The sequence below is a fragment of the Onychostoma macrolepis genome, chromosome 03 (genome assembly GCF_012432095.1).
Source record: "Onychostoma macrolepis isolate SWU-2019 chromosome 03, ASM1243209v1, whole genome shotgun sequence".
Taxonomy (NCBI): Eukaryota; Metazoa; Chordata; class Actinopteri; order Cypriniformes; family Cyprinidae; genus Onychostoma; species Onychostoma macrolepis.
Genome location: NC_081157.1, coordinates 42,082,968 through 42,106,456, shown reverse-complemented (window position 1 = coordinate 42,106,456; position 23,489 = coordinate 42,082,968). Strand labels below are relative to the sequence as shown.

The 23,489-nt window shown below is 34.8% G+C and overlaps 1 protein-coding gene across 4 annotated transcripts in view; it reads right to left on the bottom strand.

Moving 5' to 3' along the window:
* The window catches only part of crhr1 (corticotropin releasing hormone receptor 1), a 165,774-nt gene that overhangs the window by 116,021 nt on the left and 26,264 nt on the right, over positions 1-23,489 (bottom strand). For 3 of the 4 annotated variants that reach the window (XM_058769342.1, XM_058769343.1, XM_058769344.1), the window contains 2 exons: positions 12,621-12,708; positions 2,238-2,288 (listed from right to left, as the gene is read on the bottom strand). In XM_058769342.1, the coding sequence (XP_058625325.1) occupies positions 2,238-2,288; positions 12,621-12,708 (139 nt within the window). The remainder of the gene's footprint in view (positions 1-2,237; positions 2,289-12,620; positions 12,709-23,489) is intronic. The other variant, XM_058769345.1, reaches the window with a different exon arrangement.

The window sequence follows — 23,489 nt, the reverse complement described above, 5'->3', positions numbered from 1 at the left end:
ATCAAGGAAAGACAAAATAATGAAAAAAGAAGGGATATTGTGAAAGAAGATCATTTTTTTTAATATATTTTCCATTTTAATTTTAGTTAAAGTAATTTAATTAGTAATTTATCTGTGCATTTTCTATATATATATATATATATATATATATATATATATTATCTGTGCATTTTCTATATATATTTTTTGTAGATTTTAGTTTTAGTTTCAGTTTTAGTTTTTGTTTACTATAATAACCCTGGAAAGCAATAAAGATAATAACTAAAAGCAGTGATGCTATAACTAGCTATATATTTCAGTAGCATGATTATAGATTAGCTGTTTTCATAATTTATGTTAAAAAAAAAAAAACACTTTTCACAGTGGAAAGCCCATTCACACCAATAACTATAACAATATTAGAATAGCTCACTAACAATAAATATAAGAGCAAAAACTGTTTTCAAACTGAAATCAGTAGAACCATTATTGATAATTGAGCAACAGTAATAATTGAGCACCAAATCAGCATATTAGAATGATTTCTTCAGGATCATGATCTGTAATGCAGAAAAAAATCAGCTTTTCCATCAATAAATTAAGTTCTGTCATGACAACTCTCGGAGGGATTGACATAGTAATGTAGATGGCATGTTAATGTATTTGGTCTTGGAGGAATAGATCTGTTACGCTGCTGCTGCTGCTGCTGCTGCAGAGCAAGTACCAAGACTTGCTACTGCCATTACATCCACAACATGCTGCTGTGAGCATGTAGGAAATACTGCTGCTGCACATATAACACATATGAATAACCCCTTATAACATACATGAATCACCCTCTAGCAGGTCTATACAGGTGGAGCTGGGGAAGGTGGAGGCTTTCTGAAGTGTGCTGCTAACAGCTACAGCAAACAAAAGCCAGGTATTTGAATATTGAGCAATGAGCTCATTGGCTACTGATACAGGAGAGAACCTATCAGCTGTGCCATGTGATAATGATGTCATTAGGTCAGATTGAGTTAGACCTATCGGACGGCGCCATCATGCCAGAACTCTGTATATATTCAAATAGAAAACAGTGAAAACTGTGTTTTGATCAAAGTGCAGCCTCAGCAAGCATATGGGGACTTCTTCCAAAAACATTTAAAAATTGTAATTATTCCAAACTTTTGACTGGTGGTGTAATAAAAGTGTTAATAAAAGTGCCAAAGAAAAGGTGTATTGTTGAAATGCAGTGTTACTTATTGGCAGCTGAAAGCATAATCTAATTAAACAAAATATTTATTAAACAAACACTGAAGATAATGTGCAGAACTTCGTGACTGGAGTTCCAATATTTGCTGATAATGCACTGAGCTTTCCGCTACTTGCACAGAATCAATACTTACCGTTTTAAATTGAGTCAATCAGCACCAAGTTTTTCCTATTACATACGCAGGAGATCATTTAACACTGGTTATTTTATATGTGGTATCTGGGCAACGATCGAATCTCATGTTTCCTAAAGAAATGTTATTTCTTAAGAAACTGGAGAGTAAACATATTCAGAGGCTCTGGCATAAGCACTTAAGGCTATTAACGGTGATGGCTGCATGGGAGACACGTGGGATTCATGAAGATGGTTTCAGTTGAATATCTCTTTATCCATCTTTATCTCTGTGGCTTTCTTTTATGTGTTTGTGTGAGCTGCAGGGCACACTCATCGTCTGAATTGGCCTCTTTTCCAGAATTCAGATTTTTTTTTTGTTCCTTTCGCACATTGTTCTTACAATCAGAAAGGATCTGTGGAGCCCGGCGGAGATTAAAAAGTGTTTTTAAGAATTCTTAATCTTCCCTGCTGGAGACTTTCACATATATGTGTTAATCCACTGCATTCTGGGTACATTTTATTACAGAAAGAAAATGCATTTGACCATGGTACCATCTGTTTGACCAAACAATGGAAGACATAGGTTGTGTTTGTGAAACCTGTTTTAAAGCACTTTATTTTATTTATGTGGTTATTCTATTGGCACAAAAATGATACACTACATCTTTCCATTTCTGAATTTACTATTTGTTATTTATTATTAAAAACAGAATCTCTAGTGCATGATATCATGGCCAAAATTTATTGCAGCGTCTGAAGTAATTTCACATGCTCAAAGCCAACATAATATTTTCTTGGGAATATCACAGTCATGACCACTGGCTGAAACGCTGTGTTTCTGTTTGCAATTTGCCATATTTACAGATAAAGACCTGAGTTGTAAACTGACCTGTAGAATTGGTGGGACTAGACGTCTGATTCCACAGGATCAAAGTGCGAGCTGGGAACAGAAAAGAAAAAAAACTTTATTGATCTCATACATCATGTCTTTTTCAGATTTTTTTTTTATTATTTATTTATTTTTTTTGTGATTTCTTTAAAGGGTTAGTTCACCCAAAGCTGAAAATGAAAAATGAAAATGAAAAGAATATGAGAATACGTTTGTGCACAAAGAAAACAAAAATAACGACTTTATTCAACAATTTCTTCTCTTCCGTGTCAGTCTTCGATGCACGTTCATGACAATACAACAGGAGTGTGGTGCTGCTGATGCAGAAATTAGAGTAGAAACCAGATGCGCTGCTGCTTGTTTGCGATCAGTGGAATACACATGCATGCAGTGTTAATTTCGTCGACGAAGACTAAGACGAAAAATATTCGTCAACGAACCTTTTTTCTGTGACTAAGACGAGACGTTGACGAGCTAAAATTCATATCTGATGATAAAAACTATGACGAAATTTATGCCGCGTCTTCATTAACAAGACGAGACGGGACTAAAATGTTATTTGAGGACTACCGGACATTCAAAATACATGCTATAGGCTAAGTTAACTGTATTGTCTTTCAAAATGTGCGTCTCTGTCATTGGATTGCAATCAGATGAGGGGCGTTTATATCTAGTCTCAGTATGGCAGCCGCAGCAGACGGATAGGCTACCAAAACGCGAACTAGCGATCTGAAACAATGGCCTCAGCACCTTAAGGTTTTTTTTTTTTAGGGATAGAGTGACCAGACGTCCCGTTTTTCCCGGGAGTCACAGTTCGTTATCGATAAACTTAAAGTTAGTGACGGCGGGATCGCGCTGATAGAAGTGCTCTCTCTCGCGCACGCTCCACTTCTTCAGTTCTCATAAAGCGCGCGATCAGTTCTCGGTGCTCAAATACACACACAGCAGTTCAAATGTCTATTGTGTAGAGTCAGAGTATCTCACATAAATACAGTCGGTTATGGCTTAAGTGAGCGTAAACAGGTGGGTGAAAACTGAATGTGTGTCAGTATTACATGCATGCCTTCCGTCTTAAAGGGACAGCATTCCTAATTATCCGTGTCATAAATGTTAACCAACAAAAGATGTTAAATAAATGTATAATTAAGTAAAGCTACTGTATCTGAAAAATGAGTTTAATTTGTATCTCTACCAAAAAATGAAAATGTATTCCAGTTTTTCCAAATTCAATCCTTGATTCAAATTTCTCATAAGCTTAATTGATTTGGTCTAAAGAGAGAATAATTGATGCCTATTTTTGTTTGAATACTACATATAAAATAGCTACCAAAATAAATGTTGTTAACGGGACTCTGACTAAAAGTAATGACTAAAAGTTGACAAAAATACAATGAATTTCCGTCGACTAAAACTAGACTAAAACTATGAAAGACTCAAATGACTAAAATGTGACTAAGACTATTAAGCATTTTCGTCTCAAGATAAAGACTAAGACTAAATCAAAAATGCCTGCCAAAATTAACACTACATGCATGTGTGGTACTGTTGTGAACATGCATCGAAATTGTTGAATAAGGTCATTATTTTTGTTTTCTTTATGCAGAAAAAAATATTCTCGTAGCTCATATCAAAATATTCTCATATTTTCGTGGACTATTTTAATTAAATCCTTACTACCTTTCTGGGCCTTGACATGTCAGTTGCGTTACTGTCTATGCAGGTTCAGAAAGCTCTCGGATTTCATCAAAAAATATCTTAATTTGTGTTCTGAAGATGAATAAAGGTCTTAAAGGTTTGGAATGACATGAGGGTGAAACAAATGAAACAAAAATGAAAATAAATGAAAAAAGCTAAATAAATTATATACAGTAAGCATTACTTACTGAAGAAATACATGTATACTGCAGTGCTTCATACACATAATATAATCTTATACAGAACCTTCTCCATCAATAGGTTTAATGGCTTGAAACACCTTATACTGCTCAATGACTGGTGGATGATGACAATCCTGGCTGAAAGCGTGACACTTACAAATGCTCCCACATTCCCTTGTTCTTTCATCTTAACACAAGCTGCCATCAGATTTAATTTACAGCACATATTTCTTGGTTTCTTGCTGACAAAAGATCAAAGCCTGCAGATGATATATATGTAAATAAAACAAGGAAGACAAAATGTTGCTCTAGCAGACAAGGCTGTTTGTAAAATAAAATAAAATAAAATATAATATAATATAATATAATATAATATAATATAATATAATATAATATAATATAATATAATAGATTTTCAGTGATTTTTCAGTGATTTTTTCTGCAGGATACATCATTACATTACACCCATAGGTTGTGATAAGTGACAAGTGCGTCTTCATCAGTGAGTCATTGAATCATTTACAACCAATTTGTTCAAAAACACAGACTCATTCAGGAATGAAAGAAATAAATCTCTGTGCAAGTGAGTCATTTAATCATTCACTCAACTGATTCATTCAGAAAGACCATTATAATTTGACTATAGTAATGTAAATTATAAAGGTGATATTGCTTAAATAATTTAAGCAAAAAGCTACATTATATACAGTATGTGTGTGTATATATATATATATATATATATATATATATATATATACAATATAATTATATTGTGATGATTATATGATTATATGGGGGCATGATTATATGCCCCTGGCCTGTATGTATATAAAGTAATATCTCTACCATCAGAGCAATTCAAGCTTTAATTACCAAACTGAATGCATTTGTGTTTGAAAGTTGAATTATACCTTTTATTTGACACTGTGTCTTTAATACAGTGCTGGCAGCACCAAACCAAAATAAACATGTAAGAACTAGAAATTAATTCGGGTCATTTCAGCAGAAATATGACCAAAGCCGCTGAGCCACAATATAATTCATTGTTGTTTTCACCAGATCTTTTGTGTATCTGCAGTCAATCTGTTCTTTACAAGGTCTCATAACATTTAAACATTGCACAAACATGATGTGTTGGAAAGCTAAGCTGTGATCATTTTGGATGTTTAAAACAATTAGGTACAGACAAAGTGAACAAATAAAAAATAAAATGAATCTAAATTATTCTGAGAAACTTTTTAACTGTACAATATTCTCTGTTTGTTAAACAAATAGCATCTGAATCTTTACTGTAGGGATTTGTGCACCTTTGCCTATCAAATCATGGTTGAATTTGTTTCTCTATTCACACTCCTGTCTGCTGTTCACCGAGATAAAACAAGCACACATCTATTAATCTTCTACTCACAAAAGCAATGGACAGTTGCTCTGGCTCCATGGCACTGGAGCAGAACACACACACACACACACACACACACACACACGCTGGAGTAGAACAACCCAAGCTAGCATGTCACCGTGTCTGTTCATCCTCTGGCCCGGAAATAACAGGTGAACGAACGGGGATATCGCTGCTGAATAATTCATAATGGATATGAGTAGCTCTGCTCTCTAAGTCTTTTCAAATTGCAGAAACGGATGTGCAAAACAATGCATTCTCAGTACCGTGCCATAAACATATTCATTCGAAAATGAGGTTCCACCCTGTGGAATGAAGTTTGTTTATTTGGCAGCACAATGAGGGACACTGCTGTTCCTGCAAATGTAATTTATCCTGACATCCATGTTTATAGTTTTTATGGGAACAATACGCCTCTCAGGAAATAAACGCATATGATCTCGATGTGCTTTATACAGGCTACTGCACATCTCTCAGGAAAAAAAAAAATCCATTCTTGGACAGGAACGACTTGACTGATAATTTGGGGTTTACTTTCATAAATTTCTCAAAACATCTGCTGATCCGAGCAGCTGAAAAAACATAATAATGGACACTCACCAAATAATTGTGACTACAGTACATGGCCGGGCAATACAGCTAAATCAACTATTAATTTTTGAATGCTTTAAAAAGTAAAATTCAATAATCAAATAATAATGTTTTGCACTAAATGAACAGGGAATAAAATGTAGGCTGCTTAAAATTGTAATTATAATGAATAGAATTTGAATCATTACGAATAATTATTATTGAATTATATGCTCTAATGTAACAATAAATTGTAATAAACAGCAATGTTAACATAAATGTCTACTCAAAATGCAAACTAATCCAATTATAATCAATTCACTCAAACAGAAAAACAAGCTCGAACTGATTCTCAGCTGTATTTTTTAACAAAGAGAATCATTCAATCAGAATTTAAAAATTACACTTATTTTAATGCATATCCATCAGAACATGGTTTGTACTGAAAATCAAAAACAAGATGTTCAGCCCTCAATATGTTGGTTATGTTTGGCATCAAAGTACATGTGATAGCAGTGCAGTGGAGTGACTGAATGATGCAGAGGACATCCACAGCTCACAGTGTGAACAAACAGAAATATTTGTGTGCAGATGTATTTCTGCTCATCTGTTTGTGTGCATATGAGAGAGAGAGAAGTATAAGCGAATGCACGAAAAAGCTAAACATATTTGTGATCTTACTTAAAAACTAGCCTACATAATTTACAAGCATATCTTCCTTATGCATAAAGCTTACTGCACTTAAGTTTAAGACTAAGTTTAAGTAAAATACATAAATCTGAAGGGTTAGTGAAATGCATAAAATTAATTTAAATGAAGACGATAATAAAAAAGGGTTATAAGAGTTTTATTACTTATTGTGTGATTAATTATATATTCTGTTAAACTTCACATAGCCATCAAATAGGGAAACAAAGTCATTTGAACAGAAAAATGACATGCTTCTGGTACTTCAGTGTTAATTACATTGTGTGGGCTCAGTTTTACAGTTAATCACAGCTTTGTCATGAGCACCCTGAACTTTGGATCTGTGAATTTTGATTTCAGAATTACATAAATTATGGCTACACAAACAATCATAACATGGCACATGACATGAAATCTGATCACTTCAGCTCTTGATATTTTATAGCTAATTCTAAAAAAATAAGACCTCCAGGAGACATGACCATCAGCGTACTTTCACAAACAATATTTTAAGCTGGTTATGTCCTTGTAATCAGAGTCATGTTAATGTAAAATGTTTGCATTTGCATTAAATGAAAGTTTCAGACTCCAGTCGATAAAATTGATTCTCTTGGCAAAAGTAAAGTAAAGTAAAGTAAAGTAAAGTAAAATAAAAAAATAAAATAAAATAAATCCACTTCAGCCAATGAATAAAATAATGACACTCGGAAATGTCAAGTCAAGTGTAAAACAAATTGTTCTAATGATATACACACAGTCAAGCCTCGTCAGATTTTCTGAATAATTTTATTACAGTATGAAGTTTCACTGCACGTCTGGTTGGCAAGCTGAGTTGTCCTGCAAATTTGTGTAACTGCTCATACAAATCGTTATGAGGGCAACTATAGCTATTTAGTGAATCGTGTTCTGACAAAGAAAATAGAATATTTTTTACAATTTTATATTTATTTACATCATAAACGAATTACAAAATGTATTTTTTTTATTAGTTTAATATAATTTCAGCTGACAAATTAATTTGAAATAAGCCTGCTTCTCTATTCTACTAAACTCTGGAGACCAGTAATAAATGACAAAGCTCTTGACCCATCCTGATGCAAACACAAACAGTGCCTTGTAAAACAGCAGGCAATAATCAAAGGTCAGCTTGTTAAATGACTCTTAAACTTCTCTTCGTCAAGACTCTCAATTAGTATCACTAAGGTTACCACAGACAGAAAATCCAGTTAGCCAGAAACACTTGATTAGCCAATTGCACCTCAAAACACAGGCCCTCTCAGCCACTCTTTCTCAAAGAGCAGATTCTGCCAATGAGGGACCGTCAACATGGGTGTTGTTTTCTGCTAGTAACTGTGAAGTGTTTACTGCCAATTTAAGAACTAGATGGTACAAAACTGTGCAGGGATCGCAAAATCACTAGCCCGACATCCCGGGGCTATTGTGTTTTCCAGTCGGGCTACCAAAATGTAGACATCATTCCTGAATAATAACCAGCACAATTTTGTAAATAAGAAATATGGATGCCAACATTTTTTGCCAACATTCTGAAGGGAAACGACTGTCCTCAGAAATGTGTCGTTGGCATTCATCTTACCTATGATGCCTGATAAAGCAGCGTTTATGAGTGCAGACCGTGATGCTTTGTGTACAGCCGCTAATAGGGAATGTCCCTGAGGGAAACCGCTAAAGTGCCACCTTGTGGCAGAGAATGAATTTGCATTTCCAATAAGCCTTTCTTGCTGTTTATGGTCAGATCAATGCAAATATCGACCCATGTTTTTACGCAGCAAACACAAGGAGTTGTAAATGAGAAAGAAGTTAATGTGCCTTCTAAAAATCTAAACAATTAAGACAGTAATATTTATTAATTTTACATTAATATAATAATTATCATACTGTGTTCATTTTACTTGTGCAGCTCTTAAAATGGGGTCATAAATTGCCTTAAACTTATTTTTTTAAATTCTGCAGATACCCTGTAAATAGTGAAATAAAGTTCCTTGCTTCATATTTGTTGATATTTGTGTATTGAAAATATTTTTGATTGACATTTAGACTCTATACTCTATATTTTCTATATTAAAAAAAAAAAAAAAAAGTCTTTTTTTTATTTGGGCTAGTTAAATTCATTTTCGGGCTACCAAAATCTGAAGAGTACCTGCCCGAAGGGCTACCAGGGATTTTGAAATGTTGCGAGCCCATGCGCTGCATTTACAAACTGTCCAAAACAATCTCAAAGACAGAGACGCTATTAAGAATCAAAGCCAAAGAGATCGTTTCTGGTACAGAATAAATGTGACACATCCACTCTCATCTGTCCCGAAAGACGGCATCATTTGAAAATCAATTTTCTTTGAAAGGGTAGGCCACATTTTTGGACAATTTAACAATCATTTCAGACGCAGATATTCAAAAGATGTTTATATGTGGTTCGGGATGCCAGATTTTCTCATGAGAGCACCTAGGAGGGGAAGTAACATTCAACATCATCTGTCTCTTTGCGTCGATACTGAGCGTGACAGATGGGTTGAAGGTATTACGTGGCATTTCATAATCGTCCCCACAGGGAACTATGATCCCTAGACAGCCACATCCCCGGCCTGTTTTCCTTCCTTGCGATGCAGCACACGCAAAATTGAATCTAAGACTGGCAGACACAGAACATCTATTAAAAACTTTTCATCATTCAGCTCAGATAGCCAATGTGAGTTTTTTTATCCAGTGATATTACACAACATTGACTCCTTGGGAGTTCGCAATTGTTGCACTGGCACCAGCAGGCTTTGTTGCTGCAGCTGTGCTGGAGATTAGTGGTTGAATTCCTCAAGACTTGTGTAATTATATCATCACTTGGTCGAGCTGGCCAGTGTAAGGTTCTGATTTTACAGGCGTTCAGGACAGATTAATTATCCATTATATGGTGAGCATTTAAAAATACGATGTTTGGTTTTGTCTTGGAAAATCTTATCTGAAATCACTCACAATTTTATTGGCGTGTTAGTGCTTCATGAAGAAAAAATACGATTGTAAGACCAGTCAGATATTTGACAACAACTGCAAATAACTGCTGGTTTAACCAGCGCGCTATTGACTCACCGAATGGTTGTAAGGCCCTGTACACATATATAGTTCAGTGGTGTAAACTTGATCCATTAATCTGTCTACCGGATGGATTAGCATGTGTCCGTATTAAAGAGGAATGCAACGCAAACTTCACCGTATGTGAGAGTTTTACTCTTTGAAGTTTTAAGGATGCAGCGCTTGGTCTCAACTGGCCTGTTATGAATATCTGAACATAGGTTCAACTTTTCAGCAAACTGTAAAAATCAAGATCTATAATAACTGAGGTAAAGAGTGTGAAGGTATCTTAAGATTTTTCTCAAATGATTGTCCAAAACAGCAACATGAACGCAGGTTTGCTGCTTTTCTAGTAAAAACACCTTAGTAATTTCACATGTGTTGAGATCTCAAAATATTCTTGTCACTCTTCTTTAAACTTAAAATTTATTAAGGTACAAATTTTTAATTTTCCAAAAACTTTTTTTTTGGTGTCATTTCACAAATGATAAAATTTGCTTGGCATTGATTGAACTGAATGTTTATTAGTTTTGAATTTTATATCAGAGTTGAACTTTGTAACAACGTTAGCATTTTTTTTTTTTTTTGTCTAAAATAAATACGAGGAAATATATGTATAAATAAAATATGCAGTTAACATCAAACATGTTAAACTGTTGGCATTCATGTTTCTCTTTAAGTCTCTAAATGTTGAAATATGAATTCAGAATAAATGTGAAAAAAACATATATATATATATATATATATATATATATATATATATATATATATATTAGCTTTATAAATTTTGGGGGGGAAAAAAGTTGGAAAACAAAATAATAAAAGGTTTAAACAATACAAAAAAAAAAAAAACAGTTGGCATCCCCCCGGATCCATGTGGTGTACTTTTATAATGGATGGATGCACTTTTTTTGGACTTCAGAATCCCAACCCCCATTCACTGCCATTAAAAAGCTTGGAAGAGCCAGGACATTTTTTAATATAACTCAGATTGTATTCGCCTGAAAGAAGAAAGTCATAAGATGGCTGAAGGGTGAGTAAATCATGGGGTAATTTTCATTTTTGGGTGAACTCTTTAAATGGTTAATATATGAATTCAAAATAAATGTGGGAAAAAATGTAATTAACTTTATAAATTATGATCTCTTAGAAGTTAGAAAACAAAACAATAAAAGGTTTACACAATAATAATAATTAAAAAAATGTTGGCATCCGTATTTCTTATTTACAAAATTGTGCTGGTTATTATTCAGGAATGATGCCCGTATTCCAAAATAGAACACTAATTTAAGGAATTCACAGCCATATTTTTCATGTGACTGTCAATCACATTTTTGCAGAGTGTACGTGGCCATAGTAAATTTCAGTTCTCTGCTCTCTGAAACAAGCATCCTCTGTGCCAAATACCAGCAGCTACTTAACATTTTTAAAATAACATTTTAACCAATTGCTCCATGCAAACTCAGACACTGCGATTTAGACAGAAATTGAATTATCAAATGACCCAGGTTTCTGTTACGGTCAATTACCGTTGGTATGGTATGCAATCAAAAGTTTTTCTAAGACCAAATTATGTGGGGCATGCTATCTGCATTAGTTTTTATTGCTCTAAACTCCAGCTAAATGTCATCCATTGTCTAATTTTTTGGCTATTTTTTTTTTTTTTCATAAAGAGACACAGTTGATCCTCAAATGAAACATACAACTTACACTACTGTATAAAAGAACAACCATGGAGCAATTTTCTCAGTTTAGTGTACAAAACTCAAGCCTTAAACAATGATTACAAATATTACTCTTAAACGTAATATTTGCAGGTGAAAAACTGTACATAGAAAATTTAAATCTTCCACCAAAGTTTACCAATTCACACTTGCTAAGCCTTTGCAAAGCTCTGAAGGCAAACAGATCCATGGTGTATTCCAGCATTCTTGCATTAGTGCTCCATTTACCCCTCTGCTTCAACTGCAAACCAAAATAAACCCCAGTAAGTCTTGAGCTTTTCAAAGCAGCGTCAAAAACAACAAACTGAATCCAGCCATCACAACTTTCATCTCCTTATATTGCCTTTTCTGAGCAATAAGAGTTATGTTTGTCATGCATGACATTTTGTCTAAACTGAAAAGTAAATGTCACGTATTCCATGGGAAAACCGTCAATAAATCTCGCTGAACCCTGTCCCCTTTGGTGATATGGAAAAATGAGTTCAGAGTTCAGAATATTAAACCATTAAACCATGGCTACCCAGCTTTAGAGAACTCTAGGGCCTCACTCCTAATATTTAGAGTATTATGTTATATTAAACAGTTAATTATTTACTCACCCTTATGTTGTGGAACATGACTTTCTTTTGTGGAATATAAAAGAAGATTTTCTGAAGAATGTCTATACAGTGAAAGTCTATGGTGTCCAAAACAACATTGTACCACTTTCACTCAATTCACGGACAAAACAATTAAAAAATATATATTCTTTTTGTGTTCCACAGATTCATACACGATGTGTAAAGACCAAAGTCTCCTGTAAATGTGTTCAGTAAGGGTTCTCAAGGTCAACAGAACCCGTTTTCAGATGTACTGGTGATATGCAGCTTAACCACAAATCCCATCAGCCACCATGATACTTTATCAATACCTCAAATGGGAGACCATTAACACCAGAGGCCATTAAATTGACTCGCGTAACTGATCTATGACCACACTTCCCAAACCAAATCTAAACTCTTATATACCACAAAGCAAAATCGGTTTAAGATCAGTTATGGAGACGTACCTGTTAGATTTGTGGAGAGCAGGAGCAGTGTGTCGCAGGTCAGGTCAGCTGTTGCCCTGGAGATTAGCGTAATCCAGATGGTCAACACCTGCAACGGTAGTGCAAAGAAAGGAAATTTGTGAAGGGAAAACAAAAGTGTGGCTTTAAGCATCCATCTGGATATCCAGAAAGAGACAGCATACAATAGAAAAGAAAAGCAGGTCAGCATCTGTCTCATGCTAATGCAGGGACGCTTGTCACACGCTTGTGCTTCTGAAGTCATACGCTAGCTATGTGTGAGGAACAGACTGAAATTTAAGTTGTTTTCAAAAACGTGAAACTTTACTTTCTCACTGCTTAATTGGTTACCTGTAAAACCTTGGCTTACAGTTATCCAAAGATAAATTGCTTATTTACAAGGAAAGTTTACAGAATAAATTGCATTTTAATTTAGAGCCCCATGAAATTAGATGTATTATTTCCCATTTTATTTGTATTCTTTATATTATATTTTAAATTATAATAATATTTTTTTTTAAAAATCACTAAAATTTATGAAACTAATTAAGATTCAAAAAAATTAAGAAATGTTTCCAAATTAAATACAATCAAATCAAATTAAATTAAAGTTTACATTTCTTTTCTGTATACTTGTATACTCTATAAAAAACATGAAGAAAAAAAAAACCTTGGTTTGGTCTGAAACAAACAAACAAATGAATTAATTTTATAATTATTCTTATTACTCAGAGAGGTACATTTTATAATAATAATAATGTATTTATGTGATAATTTCTTCAAGTTAAACTGGACTTTTATTTTGGTGGTTTGTTGTGAAGACCGTTGTGTTGCAGTGTGTATTTTAGCATAGCTGTTATCAAATGAAACAACTCGTGGAGTAAACTGTAAGAACAGCTTTGGATATGAAGTTTATGTAAAGTGAGATGGCAGACACTGAAAATACCATGAATATCACACATGTATAATGTAGTGTACGTGTATTAGTGTAGTGTATGTGTACATCTATGTGTAGTGTAAGCTAAATATCGAAAATTACTCAAATTTATAATCAATATCATGGACTTATTTTTTATGATAAATATAGATTTAAATTTACTGCCCTGCCCTAACTGTAGGTTTACACTTTAAAATTTCACATTTCAGTCAAACTAAATTTATAACTAATCTGTCTATTAAAATTGTAATGTGAAATCTTCAGTCCAACTGATTTATTTTAGACTCTTTAGTCTCAGACCAGTCAGTTTTTTTCCATAGTCAGACTAAACTGTAGCAGATGTTTTCTGTATTTACTGTGTGTGCTAAATATCTCCAATTCAGTTTCTTATTTAATTTAAAGGGATAGTTCTCATTCTCATCAACGATGTAGCACTTCATTGCATTGCAGTTATTTTATACTAAATTCTTTCCAACTTTGATTTAAAAAAGATTTAAGCTCCAAGATTTAAAAGATTTAATACCCAGGAGACCAGGGCTTTCGTTTCAACATTCATGTTCAGGAAATGAGAGGGAAAAATCACAGATGTGACCCTTGTGCCCTAACATCACGCCAACTAAATGATTCCCTCTAACCAAACTAAATGCAATTTATAATTTCCAAGCAGAATCCATTAGATATGTTTGACTAAACCACAGCTTTAAGACTAATGGCTCTTTGAACAACGAGAGAGGCGGTGAGGTTCTGCCTGTGCTTGATTTACTGTTATGTGAACGTCTCTAATTCATAGACCTGGATACAAATACCCTTACAGCATACAAAACCCACAAAAAGAATAGGGATGAATGAAATTATATCACCTTCCTAAAATAGAAATGGACGGGAGTCTATGACTGAACCCAACACATTGCACTTCCATTCCCAAAGGACTTGAGGCCTTTATTCATAAAGTTTGCAAAGGTCCCGCATGGTCACATGACCTCTAAAAGCTTTCAGGGCCAGCTGGATGGATGATCCTTCCACACCCCATAATGAAACCATGAAAATTTATACCACCACCACAGACTCATTATGTCAACGGAAGAATTGTCACACTGACTGAGGTCTTTCAGCTAAGCGCTAAAATTTTTACTAGCAGTACAAAAATGACTGAAAGCTCCCAGTGGTGTGAGGTGAACAGCCCGCTGTCTTCTGGTCCCTGACCTCCGTCACATGAGGACAGGTTTACAGAGTTCAGTGTTGACAGCTCTAAAGACCGTCTGCAGCACATACTCGAGCTAGCGGGAGACAAACAGCAGGATTGAGGAGGGAAAAACGGAAGAAATACAGCCCCTGGTGTGTTTTATGAGCTGGCAGACTAACACTCGTCTTGCTGGTCGGCTGCTGGCTCACTCGTCAGTAATCTTCTTGAAGCCTTGAACTGCCTTTTCCTCAGGTCCTTCCAGAAACATCCCAAACGCTCATTTTATTTTATTTCCCCAGCTCTCCCAATCCCTCTGCTGTCTCTTTCACAGACTTCATCCAGGCTGGCTTGTTCCACAAGGGCGCTGAAGGCTGGTTTCGTGTCGAGGGATGGTTGTGCCTTCAGACTTTCCTGTCACTTGAAACAGTTTCACTTCATCACCCTCAGCCACCAACACTGGAGGGCCATTGTATAACCCATGTGCTGGACATGATTACCCATGAGGGCTTTGAGCCATACTGTACGCAACTGTACACAATAGTTTGACAAACATCTAGAGAGTTCCGTGCTGACATGACCAGCAGCGGAGTGACTAGCTAAAAGTGGTGCTACTAACTTAACTACATTTTGCAGTAGCCTGACAGCAGTTAAGCTATATGTAATAGGGTAACGTGTCCAGTAACATTCTCTTGCTTATGAAGCATTCAGAAATCTGATTAGTTTAAGTGATTCAGTTCATTCAAGTGATTCATTTAAAAGAACTTATTCAAACAAAGGACTCACTGAATTCCTGCAAAGATGCCTGCCTAGACAAATTTACAAAAGCCTCTAAGTATGTCTGACGTTTTTATTTAAAATTAGCATTTATTTCTGGCTACTATGTATAAGTTTCAATGTAAGTACTGGTAATTCTGAATGGGTTGAGGCTGGGATTTAGCGCATCTGACGAGGCGTGAGAACCAGAAGGGTGTTAAGTGACATTTTTGGTGAAATGGAGATATATATATCAAATGAAAGCTCTTAATGAGCTCTTTCTACTAGCAAAAGTGCTGTCATCCATGAGTGTACCAATTTTTATTATAAACAATTGAAATCAGTACACAGAGTCAGATCAACCTATGGTAAAATTTTTGTTTTGGCTCTCCTGTAAAGTTGGTGAAATGTCACTTACACCTTTCTGGTTCTCACCCCTCGATATACTATGTGTGGAGAGCATTCACTCAGTATCATTATCTCATTTTTGACCAAGATGGCTTTTAGAGGCTTTTGCATTGGAACTCTTCATATATATATATATATATATATATATATATATATTAAAACAACTTTATAAAGTAAGATATTATTTTGTTGTTTTATTGTTTAATATGCTGCTGTGTAACCAACCAACCAAACAAGCAAATAAATAAATAATTAAATATATAAACTACCACCACAATGAATGAATGAATGAATGATATGGATAACTAACAATGGAATGAATGAATGAATGAATGAATTAATTAATTAATTAATTAATGAGTGAATGAATGAATGAATGAATGAATGAATGAATGGATGGATGAATGAATGAATGGTGGGGATAAATATAAAACTAACACTGAAATGAATGAATTAATGAATGAATTAATTAATTAATTAATGATAGGGATAAATATAAACCTAGCACTGAGATGAATAAATGAATGAATGGATGAATGAATGATGGAGATAAATATAAAACTAACAATGGAATGAATGAATGAATGAATTATAGAGATAAATATAAAACCAACACTGAAATGCATGAATGAATGAATTATAGAGATAAATATAAAACTAACACTGAAATGCATGAATGAATGAATTATAGAGATAAATATCAAACTAACACCGAAATGAATGAATGAATGAATGATAGGGATAAATATAAACCTAGCACTGAAATGAATGAATGAATGAATGAATGAATGGATGGATGGATATAAAACCAAAAATATTAAAACGTCATTAAAAGGATAAAATATTAATCAAAATGCAATCTAGGACATAAAGCAATTAAAAAAAAATTATATATCTCAAAATCCACCTATCTGCAACTTAACTTATTATTTAGAAATATTTTCTTCAAAGAAGACTTCCTTGTTCAACCAGTTTCACTGCATTGACCATTAGGGTTGGGTACCGAAACCCGGTACCAATATGGCACCGGTACCTATGTAACCGGTATGTATTAGAACCGAATCAGAACGGAGATTTCGGTGCCTCATTTCGGTGCCGTGCTTGAGCGATCGATTTAAATATTTGTCCTTTGTTTCTCCAAAACGAAAGTAAGAAGCAACATCACCGGGTGGCACCTCATGTGAAAAATAATTTCCTGACTGAGAAAATGCATGTGAACTCAAGTCAGAAAGCTTTAATAATACAAGTCCAACAAATCTTTGTAGTAACGCGAGAGTTCTGTTTTCACATTCCGCCTTAAAAACTCAGGAAATGAGAGCATCCGAGGAGCGCGTGAATGCAGAAATTACACTTGCTCTGGTAGCCCTCCATTAACTAGCTAATCTAAACATTCTTAAATTAAAATGCCTAAAGCTAAAATTCTCTTGTATTCACGTTTTTAAACCTGTTGTCCAACAAAAGAGAACATTATAACCTTTTTAGTCCACAACACTAGTTAAATGCTTCCTTTGTGATCTGATGTAGCTTCTTGTCACAGAATGAGGCAGAAAATATGTTCCATAGGCTACTAATACATTGATTGGCAATGTATTATAAATATACTTAATTATTATGAAAATACCAGAGATGGCTTGAATAACACAGATAAACTATACATTGTTGTAGTCGAGTGTTTATTGTATTTGTTTTATCATTCAAAACGTTTATATCTTGTTTACTCCGTTACATCCATAGCAATGCATTTGTCCATATTGGGGATTTCCTGGAGCTTCAGGAGTTCAGCTACTTCTGTGACTGGATATGTGGATTTTTTGTGCGAGGGCGCCCTCTGGCATCCAGTATGAATGAAAAAGACATCATGTGTTTAGTGCTAATGGCCAATCCAATTATTAATTGGCAATTTTTATTTATTTCTATTATTTTTAAGTATCGGTTCAGGCACCGTTTAGGCACCGTTTAGGCACCGGTACCGTTTTAAAAGTATCGATTTGGCACCGGTATCGAAACAAACCCAAACGATACCCAACCCTATTGACCATACTGGTTTGGCTGGTGAACTGCACCAGCTAGACAAGCACCAAACCAGCACTAGCCAGCATAAACAAGCCTCTGTCAGCATATTAATTCATGCAGGTCTAAACATCTTTTCAACAACAGTGCTTTTTGGTCTTGCTCTCAAAGCCCAGTACTTAAACATCCTTGATCTCCTTCAAAAGTAAGAACAGTACAAAACACACATTACTGTTCATTATCAAAACACCCCAGACTCCACAGGGAAGCTCTTAAGCACCTCTCTGATACTCCTCCTAAGAGACTGTGGAGGACAGAGCTAATGAAAATGCATCAGGCCCAGAAATGAACTATTGTTGTCCCAGTATACCTTCCCTACATGCTGTAGGTGTGACACCTCACATTTCAAACAAAGACCACTCTGTCTAACCTTATGGCCTTTACCTCATTTTGCCTCCTTCTGTCTCTCTTAAGAAACTCTTCAGATTGGCCTCAAAGGAACACCCAGCTGCAAAGCAGAGCCAAGAGCTCCCCTATCATGCACGTACAGGGCCGGTCCCTGAAGAACAGTGGACGAGGAAAGACTACAAACTGCCTGAGAGGAGCAAGAAAGCTTTAGCAGAACCCCTGGTCTTTTAACAAATCAAGGATGAATACAATGGGACACTGGGAAAATGGCCCTCGTGGGATAAAAAGCTCTGCAGCTATCTGAAATGAGCTGATAAGTGAGGGAAGATATAAGACCATGAGGAAATTAAATGATACTAAACAGCCATTACTTGAGGAATCACAGGACTCATTCTCCTGAAAAGTACTGGGTCAGAAAGGTCTCTTGGTTTACGATCTATGATCATAAGACCACCTGAATAGAATAAACGCATGCTTTATAACTGCCTCAAACTCCTCTCAAGCTATGTTTTTGGTCATATTTACTACCAAAGCCCCATGAGCAAGGCTCAAGTACCCTTCACTGACCAGAAAGGTGTTCATTTGAACTATTTATAATGGATATCATTTAGCATTATCACTAATGTTGTTCAAGTGGCCATTATGACAATGATTCACTTTTAAAAGTGTACTTTATTATTGCTTATCATTGTTACATAAAAAAAAAAAACATTTTTAAAAATCTAATCAATGTTAAAAAATAACAATGATAAATAAAACAATGTTGAATAAAAAGGATACAAATTTGTACAAATGAAATTAATACATATATTTTATTTTAAATATAAATGTTAAAAATAGATGTTATAATAAAATAAATGTTATGTAATAAATAACCTATGCAACCTATGTAATAAATGTTATAATAAAATGATAAAATACGTACATATGAAAAAAATAAATGCAATAAATAAATAAACAAACCTCACCAATTAGCTCAGATGCTTGAGCTTCTTATCACGAGTTTTTGGTCAATAAACTTTCCCTGAAAAAGACCTGACGGCAAATTATTTGTACATAAAATCTAGATATAAAAGGTCAGCATCAATTGCAGTCTTTGTGTGCAAGAATTTAATTAACCGTCATGAAATATCATCCACAGGTCATATGACAAATTGACAAACCTTATATGACCCATTTACTTTCTTTTCTTAAATAGGTAAAACAAATGACAGCACATTTAAGTCATAATTTGTCTTTTTCTAGGTTTAACACAGGAAATCTGAAACCTCTGGAACATCCTAGCACTCTCTGGGGTATACCTTGGGAATGACTGGTCTTAGATATTAAATGCTTGGTTAAAACAGAAATGAGATGTGACAGAATTCCCCATATGCTTTGGCACAGTATATAAACTATTTATAAGGCAATGATACAGTATATGAAAAATGGCATCTTAGTAAATTTACCTAATGCCTCTTAACTGTTGCTTTCCATCTTCCCCATTGTGACTTGCAAATAGGATGTAAAGGATATGCAATTTCAACTCCCACCCCTAGCACTGATCCGTATTCTAGCAGAACTTTATAAGTCTGGCTCTTTAGAAGCCATTGTTGAGCAGCTTAGAGCAGATCAAATTCTATCCAGCATTGCCTGCATGTTTCTCTGAGGCAGGTCTATTTTGGGCAGAGAATCAAACATCTAATCCTCCTTACAGTCCGAGAGGATAAAAAAGCCACATTTTAACTAGCTATGTCCAAACTACACTGAACGAAATCTGCTTCTTTCCTTCTGATTCTGTCTTGCCATCTCTGCCTGCACTTTTCTCCTCTCTCTATTTGCACCCTCCAGTTGCTCTTGATGCTGAACTTTTTCGGATTAAATCTGACAGACTGAAGGCGCAGTTGGAGAGGAAAGGTCCAGTTGTGCTGTTGTGTGCATTACGGCAAAGCCTTTCTAGGAAAGAATAACCAGACTTAGTCACAAGTGTCTTATCGCTGTCATACAGAGTTCAAGATGATGCAGCTATTCGACTCAATCCAAAAGCTAGGTTAAGGTACTAGATATTTTGTTTCAAAAAATGGATGCAAGTTATAATAAAAAGGAAAATGTAGCAGAGGCTTTATTCATAATGCAATGGAAAAATGTTTCAAAGTGAAAATGTTTCACTTTGAAACATTTCTATTTCTTTAAATTTCTATTCATCAAAGAATCCTGAAAAAGATTATGGTTTCCACAAAATATGAAACAGTGAAGATATGAAGAAACATTTCTTGAACACCAAATCAGCATATTAGAATTATTTCTGAAGGATCATGTGACACTGAAGACTGGCTTTGCCATCACAGGAATAAATTACATTTTAAAATACATTAAACATTGAAAAGTTATTTTAAAACTGTAATAATATTTCACAATATTACTATTTTTATTGTGTATTTGATCAAATAAATGCAGCCATGGTGACCGTACGACACTTCTTAAAGGGATAGTACACCAAAAAAAATTACAGTTCTCTCATGATTTATTCAACCTAAAGTTATTCCAACCTTTCTTTCTTCTGTTGATTATAAAAGATGATATTTTGAATAATGTGAGTAACCAAACAGTTGTTTATCCCCACTGACTTCCATAGTATGGAAAAAAAAAAAAAACACTATGGAAGTCAATGGGGACCAAAAAATGTTTGGTTATTCATGTTCAGCAGAAGACAGAAACTCATACAGGTTTGGTACAATTTGATGGTGAGTAAATCATGACAGAAGTTTCTTTTTTGGGTGTAGGCCTACTATTCTTTTAATGTAAAAAAAAAAAAAAAAAAAAAAAAAATCAATAGTTGTAAAAAAAAAAAAAATTTAATCTTACTGACCCCAAATGTTTGGTACTTTATGTTTTCTTCACAGCTGTTGTAAACACCAGGATTGGAAAGGTGACATAAACAGTCAAACGTTCCAGTGCAGTTACATTCCATCAGAACTTTTGGAACATTTCTTGTCCAATCAAATCAATGGACTGAAACTAACCGTTGCATAAAATCTTAATGACAAACCCTGGCACTAAAATATCTACTGCTAATGAAAACACTATGATTTTATGAAGACCAGAATAACACACTATTACATGTTTGCAATGCTTTGCATTTTTTGCTCTTTCGAGGTTCCCACAATTGTTAAGGCTGCTCTGTGTCTGTTCAAAATTCTGTGTAAGGACACAATGCCGCAAAGAAAACTAAATTATGCCTACCCACCGCAACCCTATAGTAACAAAGTGTCATTGGTTATCATTGCTGTTTAAAGGCTTTATGCCACCTCTGTTTAGAATTAAACAGTCTGTGTAAAGACATATAAATGGCACCTCACAAGCGCTTATGTGCCATCTCTGCAGTGTAAATTGGGTACCAGCAAGCTGATACGGGAGATACTAGATATCCATTTACTAAGCTTATAAATTATAACATTTTGCTTTAAAAGAGGTTACAATTGAGTTTAACGCTGTGGTTTGGGTTAGGAGCAACAGATGGAGCTATAAAATCTTTTGCAAAATTTTGTTCTGGTCAGCTATGTAACAAATTAATCATTCCAAATGAAAAAAAAAAAAAAAAAGAAAAGCCTAGCACTGTGATTTTATTAGTTTTCATACAGGAATTCTAGTACACATACTGTACATTTTCATATGTTTGAACAGACTCTGAAACATGCAATACATGGCAACATATTGATAGCATCTAAAATGCAAAAGTTTTTACAAATAAACAACTTTAGAAACTTACAAACACGAACAATTCATTTGAAGTTCCCAGAATATTATATTTATGAATTAATGGGTTGATTTTATTGTATTTGTATTATTGTATTAGTTTTTGTGAATGACCTTACTGTCTAATCTTATCTGTATTTCATTAATAAATAACTTTAAATTTAAAATATGTATCTTTAAGCAAAAATGCACCATTGTTTTCTAAAAAAGAAGAGTCCTGCTTTGGAATCAGTAAACTCTATTTATGCAATTTCTCTAGTCGTCAGAAGATATGCATGTCTCTAAAGTTGTCTATATATAAAAGTATTTACAATTTAGATGCTTTCCAGTAAACTTTGCATATAAATATAACCCACAAACACTAATAAGGCATCTATTTCCAGCTCAGTACAATATTAAAATGACTATTAATAAAGCATTTCATTTGTGAATAAATAAATATTTCAGTGCTGAGGTTTAGTAGAACACATATTATGCAAAACTATTTCACCAATCTGACTCAGTTCATTTGAATTTCTGGCCCTGGAGAGTCTGTTCTCATAACAGTAACGACAACAACCGTAAGCGGTGTGTTGACCCTGTTTCGCAGTTGTTTGAAATTAGATATTATATTTTGTGGTCAGTTCTCTGAGGTCAGCTGAGGAGACTGGCAGCGGTTCTCTGGCAGCAGTGTTGGTAATGTGTAATCCTGCTCTAACAATAGCCTTTAACACACAAGAACAGCACACGTAGCGGTGTGTTCCACACGCTTCTCCTCTGTCCACTGGCTCAGCCTGCGCTGAGACAAACGGCTTGATTGGCTGGAGCCAGCCGCTGTGCTGTCTAAAGCATAAGCCCGAATCCTTCCAGTAAAGACTGCACGACGGGCTGCTCAGCCACAGGCGCTGGAGATCGCCAGCCAGCAAAGGAAGGATGATCTTGGGATACAAAGGCTAGAAATCCTAGGGATTGATGCCAGCCTGCTGGTTGAAAGCGCAAAGCCAGTGTGATCCCACAGCTCCATCTGACAACTTCAGTCTTTGGGGATTTAAATCTGAGGGCCAGAGGTACTATAAAGGCAGTTTATTAAATGTTCTGTGGGTTAATAGAACTGCGTGTAGCTTATGTCACTGATCACTGATATACTCTCGAGCCTTCAAATCTTAAAGGTACATGCTTTCTAGACTGCTACGAAGCAAGGTTATGATTGGTAACACAAACTATTCTGAAGACCAACACTTTTAGTGAAAAAATATGGTCAGCTAAAAGTTTGCAAGAGTGAAAATTAAACAGACACTATAAATGTATAAATGTGCAATTAATAAACAAAAACTCAATGAAATGACAGAAAGCTACTTTTTGCACTTTCAAAGTATGTTATATGATATACTGTTTTATAAAAGAGATAACCCTGAAATAAATGAATGGCTGACCTTGAAAAATGCAAATGAATGAATGA